This window comes from Festucalex cinctus, chromosome 16 (genome assembly GCF_051991245.1).
Source record: "Festucalex cinctus isolate MCC-2025b chromosome 16, RoL_Fcin_1.0, whole genome shotgun sequence".
NCBI classification, from domain to species: domain Eukaryota; kingdom Metazoa; phylum Chordata; class Actinopteri; order Syngnathiformes; family Syngnathidae; genus Festucalex; species Festucalex cinctus.
Genome location: NC_135426.1, coordinates 5,134,141 through 5,158,059, shown reverse-complemented (window position 1 = coordinate 5,158,059; position 23,919 = coordinate 5,134,141). Strand labels below are relative to the sequence as shown.

At 36.7% G+C, this 23,919-nt stretch overlaps 1 protein-coding gene across 3 annotated transcripts in view; it reads right to left on the bottom strand.

The window, feature by feature from the left end:
• LOC144004163 (chemokine-like protein TAFA-2) overlaps positions 1-23,919 on the bottom strand; it is a 60,247-nt gene that overhangs the window by 11,935 nt on the left and 24,393 nt on the right. For all 3 annotated transcript variants that reach the window (XM_077501168.1, XM_077501170.1, XM_077501169.1), the window contains exon 2: positions 9,707-9,801. In XM_077501168.1, coding sequence (XP_077357294.1) covers positions 9,707-9,800 — 94 coding nt within the window. In that variant the 5' untranslated portion in view covers position 9,801. The remainder of the gene's footprint in view (positions 1-9,706; positions 9,802-23,919) is intronic.

The window sequence follows — 23,919 nt, the reverse complement described above, 5'->3', positions numbered from 1 at the left end:
GCCTTTCCTAAGCTTTTTTGTTTTTTTAAGAAGAAGAAGAAGAAATTTTATGCAATATGATAAATATGACGATGATTTCATCTCAATGCATTCTCCAATGTCAGTAAAAATGTTAAAACCCCTTAGTAGACAGGACGAGCACTTTAGACTAACGAGAAATGCAATTTAATCAGAACTAGCATGCATGGAGACGATTCATAATATGAATATATTATTATTATTATTATTATTATTATTAATAATAATAATATTATTATTATATCTCATTATTGCATGATGACATTCAATCAAAATGGCTGCTTCTAGGAAGTTTCTGACAATTTATCAAGTCCTTTTTTGCCACTGAATAAAATGTAATTGCACGTCTACTACAGTAGGTGGCACACTCACTATCAGAGTGCACAAGGCTCTCTGCAGAGGCGTACTTGCAACGATTTCATTGACAAATGATCGTGATCGTGATTAAAGTCACAGTGGAGAAATGTTTTCGTGAACTATTTCTTATTCCTTGTTAACAAAAAATAATTTAGAAGCACTGCAATATATACCATAATTAGGTGAATTTATTAATACGCACATCTGTATAGGGCCGAACATTTTTTTTTAAATTATATATATATATATATATATATATATATTATTCTTCCAATATTGTGATTGCGATTTAATGTGATTATTTTTCAAGGCCTTTGTCATGGTTTTGCTCTCAGGCCTGTTTGTTTTCATTCCAGCACCCAAGTGATTGTTGGGCGTTCCCTTCTTAATGACCACACCTGTTCCACATGGACAATTAATGGACTATAAAGCCACTGCGCCACCACTGCCGACTGCCAGATTATTCATCTTGCTCACTGCTGTGCAGCCAAGTGCTTATTCTAGCGTTTTCATAGCCTTTCATAGTTTTTTCACGCGTCTTCTATTACTACGTCGCCCTTTGTTGTACTTTGTAGAATGTTTGGATTTTAGTTTGCGTTCTCTCACCTAGACTTGTAGTGTTACCTTTTACGTGTGCGCTGTTGGCCACGTTTTCCTAAGTTGAACTTTCTATTTCGTGTTATATGATGTTTGCTGTGAATCCTTGCGTTTTGTAAGCAAGTGTTTTTCGTTAACTGCTATTTTTCTCCTTGCCTTTTGCAAGTGTTTTCGGTTGAGTTGTTTTTGTACTGGTTGTTTGACCAGCTTTTTCGGTTTTTAAACCTTTTAAACTTCCATTTTTAAATGTAAAAATACTCAACAAAATGTCTTACTTCGGGTTAGGATTCACACCTTAAGCATGGAAGAATGTTATATTAATGGAACATTAAACCTTAATATTTTATTTCAGTGCTGTTCAAACATGAAACAGATTACAACCTGTATAAGACTTAAGTTTCAGATAAATAAATTTTCTAAATTTGAAGTAAAAAAAAAAAAAGTTGCAACAATCGACTTAGAAATTCGTATCGGGATTAATCGGTATCGAATCAAATCGTGACCTGTGAATCGTGATACGAATCGAATCGTCAGTTACTAGGCAATTTACACCCCTAACATAAATAAATAAAAGGTCATCTGAGATAGACAGGAAAAGTCGTAGGTCAACATTTTTTATTTTATTTTTTTATCCTCTAATGAATTCTGCTTAAATATTGCCTCCTTATAATGTTTGTAGCATCTAAAAAAAATGTGCGGGCACCTTTTACATTTGCATGTCTTCAGGATTGTCCATGAATTTGCATCTGGCTTTCAAACCCAACTTTCCAAATACAGACTGAGATGCTTTTCCTCTGCATCTGTTTGGTGGAGAAAAGCTGAGTTGGCATCCGAGAGGATCTCCCATATCCAACGGGGGAAACAGCGCGCAGCCTCTCAACGCGTCCTTTCCACAGATTTCTGGCAACACTTGTCGAACAAACACGTTTTAAGCCGCTTGACTTGCTTCCGGCCGCGTTTGTCTTTCACGCCTCGGGGGGCGCTGGGTGAATAAGCATTTTGCAACTTTGGGGAAAGACCACCTGCAACAAGTTTGCCGTGGAGGAGAGTTGAGCGAGCATCGTTGAGTACTTTTGACGCAACTGCCATTTTCTACTAACAGGTAGTGTTAATTTCGTCAACAAAAAGTAAACAAAAATAATTTCGTCAACACACGTTTTCTACCAGACTAAAACTAGACTAGACTAAAACCAATAACTGTGACTAAATCAGTATGCATTTTTGTCAACTAATGAAAATGAGAGGAAAATGAACTTCCCTTAATATAAACTGAACTAAAATCTATGGACATTTTAATTCATAAACAAAGATGAGACAAAAAACAATTATATAATTTTGTAAAATCCTGTCTTGACTAATCTGTCACTGTGACACTGTCATGTGACACAGCCCTTTTCAAATCTGCAGCTCGCGAGTGCAACATGCACAAACACATGGGACAGACAGGAGGTGGATTCATGGTGAAAGGTTAAAAAAAAAAAAAAAAAAAAGTAAATTATAGTTTAACGTATCATTAATCCAAAGGCTACAACGTTCCAACAATAATGTTAATCCGACCGCTAACTAATGCTGGCTAACTTATTAGCTCATAGCATGGAGTAGCCACTTGTTGATATACTGTAATTGTGTGTCAAGTTCTTTTTCATCAAAAAGATGAGAAAGTTTTATGTGAAATTCTTTTCGATCTGAAATATTCAACATTATATGCTGACAAAAAAAATATGTACAGGGGTAAAATAATTGTCATGACTAAAACTAGATAAATTGTTGACAGTTTTTGTCAACTAAAACTAGACGAATAAAGTTTTCTTTCCTTGGACTAAAATAAAGACTAAAATTCTAGATTTATAGTCAACTAAAAGTTGACTAAATAAAAATGGGATGAGGTTGACTAATTGTGATTAAAAAAAAAAACAACTAACAAGTGTGATTGAAACTGGACTCAAACTGAGACAAAATGTAATAATGCCCGATAAAATGTTGATTTCAATGTGAGGACTTGAGTTTCTTCTCGACCTCTTTTAGCGCGTTTCTTATTTAGAAGTCTAAATGACACATTCCTCAGCTTTAAGTTCTGTCACAGTGAAATTCAAATGAGTCACTGTGACTCATTTTTCACCAAGGGTTTTTTTTTTTTTTTTTTTTTTTTTTTTGACATGCACTCACTCAACATTTGATCACATCCCGAGAAGTACCACCGTGTGAACTCGATACCCACTGAGAACGGGTCTGTTTTTTCACAAGGAAGATGTTGTCTCGGTGAATCCCTTGAACTCAGATTGCTTTCATTGAGAAGTGATGGGACCTTTTTTTTTTTTTTTTGCGGTGCTGGCAATGCTGAGCGTATGTGCGGTTCGGTCCCGGGAGAGGGCGAGGAAACTGCAAAATGTTGCGAACTTTGCATTGTTCACACGGGACTGATGGGAATGATAATGGAATCATAAACACGGTTTTGTGCAATTTACAACTCTCATCGCATGCTGCTTATGAATAATTCACAAATGCATGTAGATGTATGCTAATGTTGAACAAATATTGATAAGTGTTGCTTCGGAGGTGGCAAAATTGAGATTAAATGTTATGATGATATTAAAACAAATGGTACGAAATGTGCAATACAGATTCTTATAAAAACATCTAGAGAAGCTACAGTGCGGATCTCAGCCAAGGCTTAAAACATTGTCACATGCTTAATTAATATCCCACTATTTTATTTGTATCCTGTTGTAAAATAATGCTTTTAAAGGGATACTCGACTCATTGAGCCATTGTCAGCAGTAAAAAATTATTTTTGTCTATAATTAATGTAGAAACCATTATTTTTCAGGTACCTGTTCCTGTTGCTGTCAACTGATGATGACATCACCATGTGCTGAGGAAGTAGGTAACGACCAATCATGGCTCAGTTGACTTCCGCAGCACATGATGTCATCATCAGTTGACAGCAAGTAGAAAAATTACTTTTTAAAAGGTATTCATTGTAAATGAAAAATAATGAAGTTATCAAATTTATTCTGGAAAAAAATAACTTTTAAGTCAAGTATCCCTTTAACAATACTCCAGTACTCTCAATTTATGGTGCAAGAATTGTATTTTTATGGCATTTTGTGATATTTTTCATTTTTTCAAGTAGATTGGATTGACAAAATTAAATTTAAACAAATTTAAATTATTATATATATTTTTTAATGGAGTAGTCAATGTGTGGATTGTCTCTCAATTTGAAAGGGAATTAGTTAAAAGTATATAATTTTATTTTTTGTAGTCTGTTACAATGTGATGAAAGTCGAGTTGCAGTCGTAATATTGATCTGCACAAATAAACAAAACCTCCTTGGCAGTAGTGTTAATTTTATCGGGCATGATTAAATTTAGCCTCAGTTTCAATCACACTTGTTCGTTTTTATCATAGTTAGTCAACCTCGTTCCATTTTTATTTAGTCAAATTTTAGTCGACTAAAAATCGAGCATTTTAGTCTTTACAACTAGACGAATACAATTTTGTTTCCTTGGACTAAAATAGTCAACAAAAACTGTCAATGTTTTAGTCTAGTTTTAGTCATGACAATCATTTTACGCCATACATATTTTTTTGTCAGCATATAATGTTGACCATTTAGGATCTAAAACTATTTCACATCAAATTTTCTCTCATCTTTTTGATGAAAGACAACTTGACACACAAATACAGTGGCTACTATGGCTCCATGCGTCGAGCTAGCAAGTTAGCCAGCATTAGTTAGCCGTCGGATTAACATTATTGTTGGAACGTTGTAGCTGTTGGATTAATGATACGTTATAACTATAATTTACTCTATTTTTTTTTTTAACCTTTCAATCGTGAATCCACCTCCTGTCTGTCCCATGAGTTTGTGAATGATGCACTCGCTAGCTGCAGATTTGAAAGGGGGCGTGTCACTGTGTGTCACATGACACAGCAGAGGCAAGATTTTACCAAATCATATAATTTTTTTTGTCTCGTCTTTATGAACTAAAATGTCCATGGAATTTGGTCCAATTTTTGTTAAGTGACGTGCATTTTTGTCTCGTCTTCATTAGTGGACGAAAATGCATACTGATTTAGTCCCAGTTATTGTTTATTAATGAGGGTTTTAGTCTAGTCTAGTTTTAGTCTGGTGAAAAATGTTTGTTGACAAAAATATTTTCTTTTTTTTTTTCGTTGACAAAGTTAACACTACTTGGCAGAGGTATTAAGCACAGATCCAAATATTTTGGTTGTAAAAATCCCATTCTTTACATATTAAGTATTTGCGTATTACATATTTCAGTATGAGATGCATTGACCTGATTTTTCCAAGAGGAGGAAATCTTCATTTAATTCTTTGTCGGGCAACAAATGAATTTGGCGTGTTTTGGATTTCATGCCCTGAATGACAACAGCGTTCCAGGCACAGACACAACGCACTGGGGAAATTAGCGGGCCACGCTGGTTATCAGAGAGAAATAGGATGTGAGATTATTCGAATCCATTTCCTGCTAAAAACGATAAGCCGCCTCGAGTGCACGTCCCTGCCAGTCAAAGGCGAGCGCATCAAAGAGGCAACGCTGTCGCCTAATTGGTCGACAAAAGGGAGGACAGGTGCATTATCTATCATGCTCGCAAATGGACATCCTGTCCAGCAGGAGCGAGGTCCGCGCACGCCACCAATTGCGCGTGTTGTCAGCAGCGGCGGAGTGATCAAACATGTGGCTTGGCCTCCACTTGTAGTGCGAGCAACTTGCCGTAATTGATCTCGCTGGGTTTACAGAGCTTGACAACACTTTTAATGAGGAAGGGATTGAGTGGAATTGGACTCAATACAATTAGCTGAAATTACTGAAGGGGGTACATTTTTTTGTTTTGTAAAGCACAACTCGTGTGCTCAAAACTTGCACACATCGAGTCGCTTGGTGAAGAGAACAGATGGATGGCGACTCAACGAGCTCCCTCAAGTGCATTTTATGTGTGAACTTGTCTTTGAACATGAATGAAGTGCAATACTGTATTTGGAATCTGCCCGCAGTTTGTGTTTATTCTTGCTAACTAAAGAGGCGAAGGAATGAAGAGTTTCTTTATGTGTCAAAGGTGGGAGTATAAGTCTTACGTCTCATTTTCCCCAGTAACAGCAATCTCTGTAGTGTGTATTTATTGTCTTTTCAGTTTAACCCTAACCTTGCTTTCGCAAGATGAATTCTCGCGGTATTTGTGAGTTGACAAACTCCGAGGAATACATCTTGTACCACTCCCGCTGATAACCGCACCACTGATGGTTCGGACCAATCACAGAGCGACATTGTGTTTGGGGGCGGGATATGCAACTGTGACGAAACCAGGAAGCCAGCGCCGACGCCGGAACTAACAAACAAACCTCACATGGACGAATGGACGCTACAATTAATTTTGTTCTCCCAGAATTACTCACCGTTTCCTTGTTGAATGTTGCATTTCTAGCTGGTAAGATGTCCATGCTTTTCCCCCTTCGACAAGAACGGATACGAAATTTTCACTCGTGACCGTGATTGGTTAAAACAAACGTGTAGAATGTTGCATTGTCCAATCAGCTCAAATTATTGTACAGAATGTCCCACCTTTTCCCCGACCAAATTACTGTGGAGAGGTACCAAATGGCTATTGCCAGGTTAGTTTAACTCATAACTGGCAATAATCAACTTATAGTTTGGCCAGCTCATGGTGAGCTAAACTGTGAAGCTAAGGTAGCTTAGCTGCCTATTGGGGGGTTGTTTAAAAGGAGGGATAAAGTTTGATGTTCAAATCAAATCAAACTTTATTGATAGCACATTTCATCCATTTAAATGCAACTCAAAGTGCTGAACAATTAAAACATCCATAATACAATAAAAAGAAAAAGCCAGCCCTCCTCCCCATATCTCCATGATAATACCCACAGACACACACGCAAACCACAACATGGCGGGGCACAGAAGAACCCTGTGAGGAAAGGCACCCAGGAGGAGTTCATCCCTACTGAGAGGGATGATGGCCAACCATGTTGTAGTTGTCAACTAATTTTTTAACTGAGTTGCCATTCTGTCTACTGACGTAATTGTAAATGTAATTTTTGCATCCAATTGTTAGCCTAATAATAGCATAGCTGCCAAGTTATTGTTTCAAGCATTCAGAAAATAAGACAAAACACAAACTTCATCCTCTGCGACTGAAATTTTATTGACAGTAGTCACAATGAAAAAAAAAAAATCAATATTATGACCGTTAAGTTAAAAATTAATAGGCTATTGTGCAATTAGGCTAACGAAGTGTAATAATTGGAGGCCGCTTCCTCCAAACATGACTGATTTCATAAGACTCGAGATGATCTACAAGTTAAGTTGAGTCCTTTTAAACTTTGAGTCACGTAATGACTCATGCCCTAAAACTGGTGATGAAATGTAACTAAGCCATGTTTACTCATGTCCACCAGAATGATATTAATGTGAGCGCCTATCATCCAAAGAGCAAAACCAAGGACGAACCCTCAAAGGCTTAATTTTGTAAGTGCTAATCTTCAAGCATGCGGCATGAATGTTTTTATGTCTTTGTTTGTGGTTACGATGCCACGTTGTGCTTGGACTTTTAAAGCAAAATACAGTCCTCTTTCACAACATTTTGTTGAGACTCCGTTTCAATCAGTCTCCGTTTTGCGATGCTGCTGTGTCTAATCTCAATATATGTGAGACTGATTCAAAAATCCTCTCAAGTGCCCTTGCCTTCTGTAATCAACTCATTCACTCCCAGCTATTTTAACTGAAGCAACTGGATTTGGACTAATTGTCACGCCGCCACCAGAGTGGCGGTTCATGCTTTTGTTTTCACAGTCAGGTTCCCGTTTTATTTTGAAAGTATTAACTCTCCTCTCACCCCAGGTCACTTACCCTTCCTGCAACTCACTGATTACCGGTCCACGCCCATGATCACCACCACCTGCTTCCAATCAACCCTGCAATAAAAGCCATCAGCCTTCTCCCTCAGTTTGCCGAAGTGTCACATCTCAGTGCATGGAAGTGTCCTCACAGTCCTCGTACCACAGTTTGTTGCCTTGCCTTGCCTTGCCTTGCCTTGCCTTGCCTTGCCTTGCCTTGCCTTGCCTTGCCTTGCCTTGCCTTGCCTTGCCTTGCCTTGCCTTGCGCCCTTAGTTTGCCCCTTGTTTTCCTCCCTAGTGGAGCGCCTTTTGTTGTCCCTGTTTTTGAGTGTCCTTTTTGTATCTCTAGTTTGGAGCTCTTTTTGTTCAGCCTTTTTTCCCTCTTTGAGAGGTGTTTTGAGTTTCCAGTGATTAAAGCTGCAGCCTTGTTGACCCACTTAATACCTGCGTCTGAGTCCTACCTCCTCTCGTCGTGTCACTAATTTTGCAAGGCCCACAGAATATTGTTCTATTGCTAAAAAAAAAAAAAGGAACCTACCTAGTTTCTTCTTTCATCGGTAAAAAAAGGTATATTTGTATCTGTTTGTTTTGCAGTAATTAGCATTAGAATATAGACGTTTTTTTGTTTTTTTAATTCATAAATCTGTAACCGACACAATGTCCGTTACATCGAGTTTGCATGTAGCACTTTAATGTTCACACAACACTTTGCACAGGTCACTTAAGAGAATGCTAATTTGCACAAGAGATTCATGGCATATATTTGCTAGGTATTTATTGTACTGGTCATGATGGCATCCGGGGAGGGCGCCAGCCTGTGGAATAGATATAATGGAGTAATGTGCAATATTTTTATTGTAGGTTTTTAAATGGGTTATTCTGTCAGGGTGGTGAGTGATGTGTATTGTATGTTTTGGTTACATGCTTTTGTAACCAGGGGGTGGTTATGTGGTTTTAGTACATTTAATTATTTAGTTTATTGTTTAGATGGATTGAGTTGGGGAAATAGTTGTTAGTTTGTGTATTTTTGTTGTTTAGGGGTTATACTTTTGTATTGAAGGGTTTAGTTTAGTCTAACGAGCTAATGATTTACAGCCTGTGGAGTTTATTGGTTTGTTCCAATTGCAGTGTCCCTATTTAAGCCATTGTAACACCTGTGTGGGAGAGACTACTGCTGTAGAGGCTATGCTCCTGGTCAACCCTGTCAATGCGCCATTTTTCCTACCTGTTGTATTTTTTTGAAGTTTTTTGCACTTTTGGAAAAAATAAAAAGAAAGAAGTGCCACCTGGAGCCCTCTGCCTCCGTTCGTTTTGTACTCACTATCCGCCGCTTGTGCCTGTCCTGATCACACTGTTTAAAACACTGTGTCAAAAAGAGTTTGTTGCAACATGGCCCTGGCTGATCTCTTATACTTTGCTGCCACCTGCTGGCCTTTTTGTAATAACTGCCATCATTAAAGCGACCTATTCAGGTCAGAAGCTGCATCAAAACCTTCTGTGTGCTCTAGTATGAAAAAACAAACGTATAATAAATACGCTTTTGGTAGGGAAGGACAAAGTATTAAACATATTTACACATTTTTGGGTTTGAATGAGTTAAGGGCAAAATCACCCTGTGACTCGGTGATGCCTTTTGAATTGTTTAACAATGGACACATCAGGATTTGATGACCAAAAACTGTAATGCAATACTGTATTTAGGATTACGATAATGTTGTGTTTATACATTTATTACGCCGTACGTAGAGAAGTTACAGGCGGCTTTTCTCAAATTTGAGTCATGGCTGTGAAGCGTAATAAGATGAGAAATGGCTTCCGTGCTGATGTGTCGAGAAGAAAGATGCCATACGTACTCACCTGTGGCGCCCTCGGACATGTCCCAGAGGCTGACGGCGAGCACCATGACAAGTAAAATGCCTTTGCTGCCAACCTGCGCGTGTCGCTCACTCATCCTGGCGAATGGAAACAATGCGTTGACGTTAAACAGCAAAAATTGTTCATTATCGAATTACAATCAGCGACTTGCACCTGTATCACCAACACTATAGCCTCATACATTAACATACGACTAACAATGTATCACACAGGATTTTTTTCCAATTGTTTTAAATGCAGCATTGTTCACTAGTACTCATCGTCACTTATAACATATATTCTAGGGAGGTATTTAGAAATCTAAACATAACAGGATATATTAATATTATTTTGTAGGGATGTGAATTGCCTGGTATCTAGCAATTTGAACCATATCATGAATCATATGTCACGATTTGATACTGATTAATCCCGATACAAATCTGTAAGGCGATTATTGCCAATTTTTTAACTCAAATTTAGAAAATACTCAGTGTTGCCACAGTTACCTTAAAAAAAGTAACTTAGTTACTTTACTGATTACTTGGCTTTAAAAGTAACTAAATTGCGTTACTGATTACTTGATTTTAAAAGTAACTAAATTAGATTAAAAGTTACTTTTTTAGTTACTTTCAGCAGCTGCCGATAACACCATCTCAACATAAAAATAATGCGGTAGAAACTGACTTCTTTTTTTTTTTTTTATGAAAAACAAAATGGGCAGTCTCTCTTGACTTCTTGTAACATAAATACTTTTTAGAAAACAAAAAATAAAAATCTATCCCGGTTGAAAATGAAAATCCCCTTATTTCCTCTACTGTTTGTTCCGCTATTCCAGTGTGTACACTTGAGTCGACTTGTGCATGCTGAAAACGTGACTTGTCTGACGTCATTCCCCCTGGCGAGAGGGCAGAGACGACCTCATCCCATAATGCTTCACGGACCAGTTGAGGATGGAAATAAATTATTTTTTTACCACTTTTATGGTCCATAATGTACACTTTTTTGTTGGATTGTGTGCCTATTGGTTAATAAAACTAGTAGTAAAAGTATCATCAGTTTTGTTTTGAATGTGCAAACCATTCACGACCAGACCATGGCTGAATTCAGTGTGGTGATCAATGACTTCCGCCTCATCTTCGTAGTTCGCGGCAGTTGTTTGTGACTGTTACAACAGTGTGATATTTTGCTTTCTTCATGAAAATGTGGAGTAACACATTGAATCTGTGGACAGTAACTTTAATCAGACTACTTTGTAGAATAAAGTAACGCATTAGACTACTAGTTACTTTACTAGTTACTTTGAAAAGCATTTTTTTTTTTTTTACCGGCAACACTGAAAATACTCATCAGTAAACTTGTACATGTACACTGTAAGATTTGTATGATAATGTATTTAACTGAAACTTCAACAGTTTTTAACAAACAGGTTGCAATCAATTTCATGTTTGAACATGCAGCATTCAAATGAAAAGGCGTAATGTTCCATTAATAGAACATTCTTCCATGTTTAAAGTGTGAACCCTAACCCTAAGTAAGACTTTTTTTTTTATATATATATTTACATCAAAAATTGATGTTTAAATATCGATTCAGCCGAATATCGAATCGATTCGAGAATTGCCCTCTTTAATATCGCGATATACTGCCGAATCGATTTTTTTTAACACCCCTATTATTTTGATTGATATTTAAATCATAATTAGTAAACAGAATTAGTCATTGATTTATTTCTTTATTTATTTTGCATTTATTCTACTAGCATAAGTCAAACTTAAGAATAACTTAAAAGAATAATCGGGACATGAATGAGTAACAAGCAAAATAATAATCAAAAATGGTAATAAAAAAAAAAATATATATATATATATATATATATATATATATATATATATATATTTATTTATTTATTTTTTCATTTATTTATTTACTTATTTATTTATTCATTTATATAGAAACACATTCCTGCAGTGTGTGCTTTGGCCTCTTTAGGGCAATGATGAGACACCCAAAAAGAGAGAGAAGAAGAAACTACCAAAATTATTGAAAAGCATGTTTGTGTTTTTCACACATTGGTAAGAATGCATACCTGTGTGTACTGTTACGCTTGTGTGTGAATATTTTTCATTTGAATGTCAAACCCTCTTGTGAAGGCTCATGCTAGTTTTTGCTAGCCGGTCAATAGGATTTTCCAATGAGTGCTACCTTTTAAGATAGGCAATGTAGCTAAAACAAACCGGTTTCTTATATTTAAACATGCAATGTGTGAAATTATTTTGATGTGTGTTTTAGTATTGCAGTAAACTCCAAGTGGGATGTCAATAAACAGCTTAAAGGACAATCAGGCAGAAGATCATACGTCAACATACGTCAAACACCTTATGATCCCGATAATAATTAGGATTAAAGTCCGATGAACCAACAAAGATGAACAGAAGGTTAAGTCTTCAAAAAGCTTAATCCGACTCGCAACAGTACCTTTGTCCTCCAAAATGTGAGAGTAATAGTTGGGCCGTTGCGCATAAACCATCTGGCACGACATGTGTAATCTTTAACAGACAGTGATCACGTTTCCAAACCAAAAAAAAGAAGAAAAAAAAAGAAAAACAGGATACAGCAACAGCACAGTAATTACTGGAAGAGGCTCGGGGTATCGAATGGTGCGAGCGTGCAAAGTTACAAGCTGCGTTGATGCCTTACTTACCGCCTCCTGCCTCTTATCTCTCCGTGCTCATTGACGTATAGATTGTCTGAACCGCTCAGGGACTCTCATGTTATTTGCATACTGTAGCTAATTACGCTTATTTTGGACCAGTAATTGAGCACTGAATTTTTTTTGGACTCCAGATCTCACTGGACTCCGAATCCAACACTGTGTCAAAATAGCACCGCTGTGGCAAAATATCCGTCATTGTAATGTAATATTTATATACGACGACATTTAGCAGAGGTTGACCGGACTTCATTTTACCGAGATTAAAAAAATGTATCGCCGCTTCTCCCTCGCACCCCAAACGGTATTAAACTTCTCCAGCGCTTCCTTCCTGTTGCACTCGATCGTTTTTGTTCAAGGTCTTCCTCTTTCACTGAATCCCGGCATGTTTCTTGGCATGCTAGAAAAGGCAAAATTCTCGTCATTTTCAGTACTGTGCACGTCACTACCTCGATCTGAGCAGACATTTCCCTTAAAGCCATACATAAAGGTGGGAAAATAATTAAAATAATAATAATAATAATAATAATAATAATAATAATAATAAGAAGAAGAAGAAGAAGAATAATAACTAGGGGTGGGAACCTCTGGGTACCTCACGATACAATATGTGATACAAGTCTCACGATATGACAATACTGCAATTATCGATTTATATTGGTCAGGTCATAAATCCACGATCATCTACGATAAAACTATTCAAGACATAAATGGATGGGGTTTTTTTTTTTCAATGAAAAAATTGTTTCTTTTTGCACCATTGCTGAAACACAATATTAAAACTGGTGTCTTCTCCACATTGAGTACTTTAGTGTATTTTTTTTTAAACAAATACAAATGTCTTCTTAAAAGAGACCACTTTCTGTCAACAAATTTGTGTCCTTTTTGTGTCATAGTCAGTTGTTTCAAATGGTGACATCATTTTTTGTGGAAAATGACTTAAATATTCAATCCAATATAATCAATATTAACTCATTCAAACCCAAAAGGTATAAATGTTTTTAATACTTTGTCCTAAACTCCCCAAAATGTTTATTATTATTATTTTTTTTTTATGTATTTATTTTTTTTAGTACTAGAACATACAGAAAGCTTTGATGGATCTTCTGCCCTGAAAAGATTGCTTAAAGCAATAGTAGCTATTCCAAAAAAACGGTCAGCAGGTGGCAGCAGAGTGTAAGACGTCAGCCAGAGTCATGTTGCAACAAGCTCTTTTTTGCGAATGGCTGCAAAATTGAAACGTCTTTCTTTTGGTAGGTTCCATGTTTTGATAGCCATAGAACACAATATTCAGCGGGCCTTGCAAAATCAGTCAAAATCCAGTAAAACAGCCGGGAGCGAAAATGGCTGGGAGTGAATGAGTTAATATTCCTCAGAAATGTTGCGCTTCAAAAAGTGGAAACATAAAATATATGTTTTAAAATGTTAAAATTCTGCGATTGGCTGGCAACCAGTCCAGGGTGTCCCCCGCCTACTGCCCAGAGCCAGCTGAGATAGGCGCCAGCACCCACCGCGACCCTTGTGAGGAATAAGCGGTCAAGAAAATGGATGGATGGAAATGTTAAAATTGAAGATATAATCCACATTTTTTCATAGAAATGTATGCAAAAGTGAGTCCGTTGCTGGACAGATAAATGTCTTCCACAAGTCAAGTCTGAAGACTTGCGTCCATTTCCCCACCACTCTTATGAGGCGCCCCCCCTTAGTGGCCCGCCAAGTAATTGCTCAATAACGAACAACGGAGCCGTTCTAGTGGCTGTATATTCACTAAAAATACTGCTCTACTTGCGTAGGCGTATCAATAATCTATCGGGAGACAAAGTATCACGATTTATCGCGATATCAACGTATCGTCACACTCCTAATGTTAACAATAGTGTTTGCTCAAATAGCTTTCGATTGACCACCTTAAAGCCGATAGCGACGTTGCAGCAGGTTGGCTGCTGACATTCACATGCACAGATTTATAGCCGGTGTTTTTTGCAGCTTGGTAACGGCTGCTCGGTCAAAGAGAGCGTGTGTGGGGAAATAGTACAGGCCTGCAATTCTACAAATGGCTTCCCATTGTCCCTGAATGTATCATTGGTGGCATCAGTCGCTCGCTGTGGAGATGTTGGAGCCTCAGGTGATTTGGAGCTTAGATTGCAGTACCCAAAAACACAACAGTATATATTAATGTGCTTTAAAAGACTGCACAGAACCATTCAAAAAAAAAAAGTCACACCCACAACTATGAAATTGATTTGCGTTTTGATGACTCACTGATATTTTCCTTGAGCTGAATTGGTCGAGCTAACAGAACAGAGTAAACATTGCAAGGCCATTGAAAATGAACTCTCTAAACTGCATGTACACACACGGCAGTAATCCTGAATGAGAAATAAAAAAAAAATCTTTATTGCTTTGTGATTATTTTTCTTTTTTTTCTTTCCTCAATTGTGTAAGAGGAACGGAATATAGATGTATGGAGTGATTTGTTGTTGTTTGGATGGAATAACGGAGGGGGGGGGGGGGGGGGGGGGGGTCACCATTCACTTGTACATCAGACATAATGTGTGAATTGATTGACAAAAATACAAAGGAAACCAAATGAGAAAATGGCCTGCAATACATTGTATGAAAAGAGTAATTATCATAAGTGTTTTATTCCTCTTGCTGCCAAGCAGAAGCACATTTTCCCCCCTTGCACTATATTGTGAGTTGTGCTGGAGGGAACGTTCAAATGCAAATTGACACCTTCATCGAGAATAACTTTTTTTCTTCAAATTATTATTGCTGCTGTAGTGCATTTATGTGGCGATTGGACTTTTATCCTTTTGTCCCAGATTAGCTCCGTTGTAGATCTTTTCAACATAACAGATGCAGAATGAAGCAAAAAAACGTTCCAGACCGACACTATTATCGTCTTCTTTCATTTCCGTCTGCCCTCACACTTGAAGCAGAAGAACAAGACTTTTCACATCATTTGACTTTGGTGGAACAAAAAAAAACAAAACATTCCCACCATTATAGAGGGGAAAAAAAGCTGCCGTCCACTAAAACATTAATGAGAATGTGTGTGCCATTAAGACTGAAGTGAGTTGAAGCGATTTGGTTGGGACGAATAAACCGAATTGGGAGGCGTGACCTCTTTTCCTCATTGTTGTCCCATTTGTGTCACACATTTTCCCTCGCTGATGTTTTTCATTAGCCTGAAATACTCTTTTCACCTTGGCCTATTCATAGTAGATGTTTGAGAGGGCTGAGGAAATTGGGGAATTCGTTCCTTTATCTTGCTTTTTTTTTTATTTTATTTTTATTATTATTATTCATGATGTAAGTCATTTGTAGGTATTTTAAAAGATGTAGCTGTAATGCACTTTTAGTCAATGTTTTTGCATTTTAGTAGCGGTGTCAAAATTGGTGCGTTAATTTAAAGTTCTTTTAATGCCACTGTTTTTTTGGTTATTTTATTTTATTTTAAATGCACAATTAATGACTTGTAAAGCCTGTACTGCTTCCGGTAGCACTGCAGGAGACATGTCCACGTCAAAATTTAGCAGTAATAATGTTAATAAAAATGCATATATTGGTGGAGACTCGGGGCAAGCCGTATTTTACAATTTTAAAAATGTACAGAATGTCACAAGTTACTTCATGTTAAAGATTAGATAACTCTTAATGCGAGAAGAAAAATGCACTGAGCTGTCACCAACATTTTGCAAATGCATTTATGCCATCTAGTGACAGAAAAATGACCTCAAAACAAACCAATATCACACATTTTTTTTACAGTACAGTACATTTTTTTTAGCGTAACTCAATTTTATGAATTATTATGAAATCACACTATCAATGACTAAAACATGCAGCCATATTCCCATTAGTTTAACATTTTCTTCCACTTTTATGTGAACAAGAGTATGGAAACTTGGAAAAAGAAATATTGTACATTTTATTATACATTTAGAACAGATAAAACATTTGCGATTAGTCATGAATTAGTTATTGAAGTCATGCAATTAACAATTAAAAAATGTAATCACCTGACACACCTACATTTTAGAGTGTATTTAGCCCAAACTGTTACTTTAGAACAATACTGTATATAAAAGTAAAAAGTTGTCCTCCATATACTTGAGTTAGTCAGTACTGTATGTATACACTGAGTAACCTCTGATTTATTCTTTTTTTAAAGGGGAAGTCAAGTTGGATCCGTTCAGCTCAGCTTGCGAACATCACATGACCAAACCCAGAAAACAGGTGAACCAGGATTGGTTGTTCCCTGAGCCCTTAGGCACTGTTGATGTAGGAGTGTGACGATATATCGATATTGTGATAAATCGTCTCCCGATAGGTTATCGATAGGTCTATGCAAGTATTGCGATATTTGTAGTTAATATACAGCCACTTATAACGGCTCCATTGTTCATGACTTATTGAGCAATTACTTGGCGAGCCACTAGGGGGGCACCTCATAAGAGTGGCGGGGAAATGGACGGAAGTCTTCAGGCGAAGAAGACTCATCAGCTTAGTATTATTATTATTATTATTATTATTATTATTATTATTATTATTATTATTATTATTATTATTATTAATAATAATAATAATAATAATTAAATACTAATAATAATAATAATAATAATAACTATTGATTAACTATTGATCAACTATTTAGAAGATTTAAGTATTTCAGTAGCCCATATTTATGAGCATTTCGGTAACTTTTATAGGGAGTATTCCAGTAGATATATTTAGGTAACTTTTAAGACAATCTGAATACCGAGTTCCCTCGCTATAACACGGTTCAATTTTCCCGGCCTCGCTGTATTGCGGATTTTTTTTACTGCAATTTTGCATGTTTTTTTTGTTTTTTTTTGTTTTGTTTTTTACAGTAATGTACCTATTTTATAAAATGTTTGCAGGTTTGGATATTGAGAATTAGGGCTGGGAATCTTTGACTGTCTCACGATTCGATTCAGATTCGATTCTCGATTCAAACGATTTTCGATTCAAAATTATTTGATTGACAAATGATTTCTGCCTCAATTTACAGATATGCACAACATTGTCATGATCTACTCCATTCTGCTTTGCAAGACAAAATGACAAATAGAGACATTAAAGTGTCCTTTTTTTGTTTGAACATTTATTAATTTTGTATTGTAAGTGCCCTTTTCCACAAAAACAGCATGTGGGCTACAACTGCCTTTTCCCCTTCTTCTTCATTTCTAATTTAAATAAAATCGATTTTTGGATATTAATATCGATTCGATTTGATTAATAAATGAGAATCTCGATTCTTTTATGAATCGATTTTTTGGCACACCCCTATTGAGAATGTTTAACTCATTCAAACCCAAAAATGTGTAAACACGTTTTTTACTACTTTGTCCTTCACTCCCAAATACGTATTTACATTTTTTTATGCAATAGCATAGAGTGTAGAGCAAGGCTTTTATGCAGCTTCTGACATAAAGAGGTGGCTTAAATCAATGGTAGTTATTACAAAAAAATCAGCCATGTTGAGCCAGGATGTGGCAAAAAGCTATTTTTGTCAGTGTTTTCACTAGGAACGTGAATATTGATGAAACTTAGCTATATACTAATGCCAATTGCTGCAAAACTTGAATATACATGAAAAGAAGAGACTCTGATTTTCTTTTGTTAGGTTCCATGTTTTTATAGCAATTGAACACAATACTCTAAATATTCTAATATTGTATATTATAAGAGTTAAACGAGAGAAATGTGAGAAAATGTAAATGCCTCGATGAGAAAAGTGTATAAAATGTGTTTTGACAGGTTTTAGAGCCTTAAAAATGTGTCATCTCAACACATGAAACAGAGTGTGGTAAAATGTCTTCCATTTGTCTCCCTTCTTCTTTTTTGTGATATTTCCTCCCAAGCATGACACGCTTTCTGGAAATATCTTGCTTGCAAATCAGCTTTTCCAGTAAACCCTCATGCGCTTTCGACTCAAGTCGGTCAACATTTTAAGAAGTGTAAGATTCAATTTTCGCTCTCCCTCTCCAATGGGGAGGGATGGAGAACGCTGAAAATGCGCAAGGCGAGTCGCTAATCCGCAAGTATCCCCGAGATTGCAGGGCGGGTGCAGAAGCCGAAAAAAAAAAAGCTTGGACTTTCCCGTCTCGCTTTTCCGCAGCCGGTTTCGACACAGGGATTTATCCTTCCCCTTCCGTCTTCTATCTCGCTCTTGACTCGGAGCGTGACTGAGACTGTCACCTCGGACGGCTGCGGGGAGCCGATTTGCTCCATCGGAGAACAAACACGGCTCATTTGGCAAAACACAGATGTTCCCATCTGACAGCGGAGGGCGGAAGCAAGCGCTCTACCGGCCGGCGCTTTGTCGCCCGATGCCGCAAAATCCGTGTCGACCGGCCCATGCGGCTGTCATAGAGCTTTCTGAAGCATGACCTCCAGTCGATTAAGAAAAAGGAGCAACGCTTTAGCTCATTGTTCTGATAGTTCGCTGATCAAATCATTACACGGCAGCCTGCAGCGACGCTCACCAACCGCAGACTCAAAAGAGGCTCATGACTCGATTCGGTGGGCCTTCACTTGTGATCTGCTGTTCCTATCTGATTATTTCTGCGATGACTGTTCATAATCGTTGCAAATCCATGAAAGGACGGTTGCAAGGACGAGCTTTGTTGTACTTTCTAACAGGTTCCAGTTGGGCATTTGAGTTATTTTCTGTTCTGATAATAATGTGAGATAAGAAAATTTTTGAAAGCGACAAAATGGTCCCTGTTCTCACAGACCAGTAAAAAAACAAAACATTGTAATATACATGCCAGGCCAGTAGTTGGAGATATTACATTGTGAAGAACCTATAAACACAGATTTTGAACATTTTCTGTGGGTTTGCTTGTCATCTTGCTCCGTTCAATAAATTGCTGAAAGCGCACCCGTAAGTGCACTGTCCAAATTCCAAATGTCAATGTTTATTATTTTCTCATTTTTGTAGTTTTTCGTGAGTGACCATTTTTTACGGGTATATACGTGAGAATGGATAGCAACAATCGCCATTGCAAATTTCAGCTGTTTAATGAAGACCAGGGCAACAGTAGTTTTGAAATACAATTAGCACACTCGTGCAGAAGCTGCTGTCTGCTACTAGTGGTGTGCGACACTGCAAATTTTGTTATCGATACGATACCAAGTAAATACAAGGCCATTATCGCTGATATCGATACTTTTTGAAACTTATAGTACACAATTGAAAAAAATAAAAAATTAAGGTAGCTGTATCATTGAATTGCTTATTCTCAATCAAATTTCAGCCATTAATTTAAGGACAAAATTTATTGATAAATACAAAATATTTAATCAATATCCCCCCACCCCCACCCCCAGAAACATTCCAACCATGACGTGTTTTTAAAAAAAGTGTACAAAGTGATCATATGAAAATAAATTTAAACACTTTATCAGATACTGTTTAGAAACTACAAGTACAAAAATGGACTAAAAATGCTGCCTTCAACACTTCTTTTTCAACCTAATTAAACAAGATGTTAAAGATTATCATGCAACAACAAATATAAACCATAAAACAACATCCCAAAAAACATATTTTTCAAGTACAATACTGTATGTGCTCATGCACACGATCCAAACACACCTCTCATTATCTGTTTGACCAAACCACAGCAGTGTATGAAAGAGCCAAACTGAAACTAACTACTAAATCGATATTTTAGTGCTAGTATCGATCCGATATCAAAACTGACTTGGTATCGATAATATTTGGATGGATGCCATCATTTTGATTCCTCAGTTCATCTGTCGTGCATGTTTTGGGAAGTCGTTTAAGCTGAAACAGCCGAGGAGTGAGGCGACATCCATCCAACTGCTCGGCAGCACCTGCGCCCCGTATGAAAGGAAAATTAATTGCAATCCCGTTTGGCTGGAGAAAGCCGTCACCTGACACCGGCGCTTGCGTGCCCTTCCCGAGAGTTTAACCACCAAGGCGACCTTCCTCAACAAAACAGCGAGACGCCACCCGAGAGGTCATGCTCGTCCAAACCGCAGCAGTCAAACGGTCTCCATCTTTTGTCTTGTCACTTGAATCCGAAAATCTTTACACAACTGACAAGGCAACGCATTGACTCGTCGCCATTTTTATTGTAGCAATCCCCTTCATTCCCAGCTTTTTACTGGATTTTGACTGATTTTGCAAGGCCCACAGAATATTGTCTTCTGTTGCTATAATAAACAACCAACCTACCAAAAGAAAATCAGTCTCTTCTTTTCATGTATCTGTTCAAGTTTTGCAACAATTAGCATTAGACTATAGCTAAGTTTCATTAATATTCACAGTGAAAACACTGACAAAAAGAGCTTGTTGTAACATGACTGACCATTGATTTAAGCCCCCGCTTCATGTCAGAAGCTGCATAAAAGCCTTGCTCTACACTCTATGCTCTTGCATAAAAAAAGAAAACGTGTAAATACGTCTTTGGGAGTGACGGACAAAGAATTAAATGTGTTTACACGTTTGTGGGTTTGAATGAGTTAAACATTCTCAATGTTCAAACCTGCATACATTTTATAAAATAGGTACATTCCTGTAAAAAAAATCATGTAAAATTGCAGTAAAAAAAAAAAAATAAAAAATCTGCATTACAGCGAGGCTGTGTCTCTTCTTTCATTAGGTGGGGAAAAAAAGTACATTTCTATCTGTTTCCGTTTTGCAGCAATTAACATTAGAATATAGCTAAGTTTCATCATTATTTACAAATCTGCTTAAAATTGTGGGGAAACAGCTTGTTTTCATCATGGCCCTGGTTGATCTCTTATACTCTGCTGCCACCTGCTGGCCTTTTTTTGTAATTATTTTCACCCGTTCTCTTTAACTGTGAGGATGCATCAAAGCCTTCTGTATGATCTAGTATACCAAAATAAAAATAAATAAATAAATAAATAAATAAATAAATAAATAAATAAATTAAAAAAACGTCTTTGGGACATTTAATACATTTAAAGTAGAACATATTTATGTGTTTTTGGCAGCAAATGAGTTAAGCGGGTTGTAAGCCAGCTGTTTGTTACACAAAAAAAAAAATACAGCTAAACTAACATAACAGATTTCAAAATAAAAGTTGAAAAATGTGGCACCTTGGAGGGCGGATTTTTGAAGAGCAATATGTGATAACTACAGCGCCGAAATATACTCTGAAGGACGTCAGGCACCAAGGTCCAGAGCTCGCTGTAAAAAAAAAAAAAAAAAAAAAAAAAAAAAAAAAAAAGAAAGACACTTTGTGCTCATGTCATTTTGTCCCTCTGACAAATGGAAGGACAGTGTTGGATGAATGAATGGATGGATGGATGCTACATAAATGGGAAATTATTTTTAGTCAGGTGTGAAACGGTCAGCCAGAAGCTCGCAGCCAGCTTTCATTTCAGTCCGTATATGTTGTTGTATATTGATTGTTGGAAAGAACTTGTTTGAAACATTCCCATTTTTTTTAACGTTTGACTTTTTTCCCCACATATGCTCTGGAACTGCACTTCAATTGTCATGTATTTTTTTGTTTTTTTACTCATCTGGTGTGATTTTTTTTTCTTTTTCTTTTTTTATCTAAATTCAAATACAATTTCAATTATTACACTCCGCAATTATAAAATCAGCATAATCGTAAATAAAGATTAATACTAATTTTTGAGTTGTTTGAATTTGTACATTTGCACCTTTTTTAAGTTTTAAAATAACTAATTTAATCCATTTTATTATAAATTCTGTTTGGTCCAAAAGGAACTTAGCATAATTATAGTGTGATTATTTATTTTATTTCTTTTTTGCAATTGGTCTTAATATTTTTAATTTAATTTTAGTTATAGTCTTTTGACTCAAATTAATTACAGTTTTAGTCATAATTTAGTCATCTGATTGTATTTTAGCTTTAATCCAATTTTAGTCGATAAAAATTAAGAGCAATTTTAGTCGACGAAAAAAGATAGTTGACATTGACAGTTTAGTCTATTTTCCTTCAGCATACATTTCAACTTTTATACAGAAAATATTGTTTCAATGAAACATGTTGAACTGAAATTAATATAACTTCGTTTTCACCTAAATAAATAAAAAAATCATAATTAAATTGCTTGAGATTAATCTTCCTTCTGATTGGATTGCGTGAATTTTCGTCACTGTGTTGTTTTCATTTTTGTTTCAGTCGGCCAATTTTTGTTATAGTTATCATCTCAATGAATGGCTTCTATTTTAGTTTCCGTTTCATTTTCATCTGAAAAAAAATTTCGGGATGAAAATGATGACAATTTTTGACATAATGGACAGTTTGATTTTAAAAATATCAATAGTAGTGCTTTGTGCTTTGTAGAACAAATAGGAGTCTGAATTGAATTGACTACATTGAGAGCCACAGAAAAGTGAGACTTTCTCATCTACGTTTCCGTGCCGATTACGCCCGAGTGAGTTTTTCAACGCCCCAAAATTCCCATATCAGATTACTTCAGCCAATAAGTGTGTGGGGGGGATTTGTAGGATGTGCAGCGCTGTCGCACGAGTTGATGAGAACAAAAGGTGAAGTGTGAGGTGTTGGTGCACAAGGGAAATCTATTTTTAAGGCGTGCAGCGAAACCTCCCTGTGCCGCGGCGACAGCACGAGACGCCTTGACAGGCAATTATGACATATTCTGTAATTAGCTCATAAGCTATGCTATATCTCTGTTAGCCAATTATCATCACCCAAATGCCAACTTTTGATGCCACCTGCCTGCTCCTTCTGACAAGGACGTACAGTATATATGCATGCATATTCCTGAACTGAACATCATCAGCCTTAAGGTGAGCGTAAATGCTTTTTAGACAACAACATGGATTCTTTTGTTTGCTTTTGCTACACTGTGACATTCTGTCTGGATTATTTTCAGTTTGGAGTAAAAAGCCGACAGTGATCTAAGACATGAGCTCGAGAGACAAAAACAAAAAAAAAAACAAAAAAAAAACAAATAAGCAACAAGCCAAGATCGCCAATTTACTGTATCCTGTCACAGCAGAAGAAAAAAACACCTCGGCGCGAGACAAACTCAGGTTTCATGTGTGAAACTTGTCATGATTTGAAGATATCAGCTAATGCTTGAATTTTGCACTGAGAACGTTTTCTAACTGGCAAGTTGCACAAGTAATTAAAAGGATCGCTAAGGAGCTTCGAATGGAAGTTGAAATGCCAACGTGTGTGCGTCGCCGCTTCAAAAAAAAAAAACTGCTCAATGAAAAAGGAAATGTCACACATGTGATGGTTAAAGACACATTGTTCACCGAGCTTTCAACATTTACACAGATGATTGCTCTCGATACAAGGAATGGGAATTGATTGTGAATCGTATACGCCAAGATGACGGGTACAACTAGTGTGTATTTTCATTGATTGAATGTATTGGTTATAATGGTTGCATAAAAGTTGAAATGTATGCTGAAGGAAAATATCAACTGTCAATTTAGTCGACTAAAATTGCTCTTTACATTCGTCAG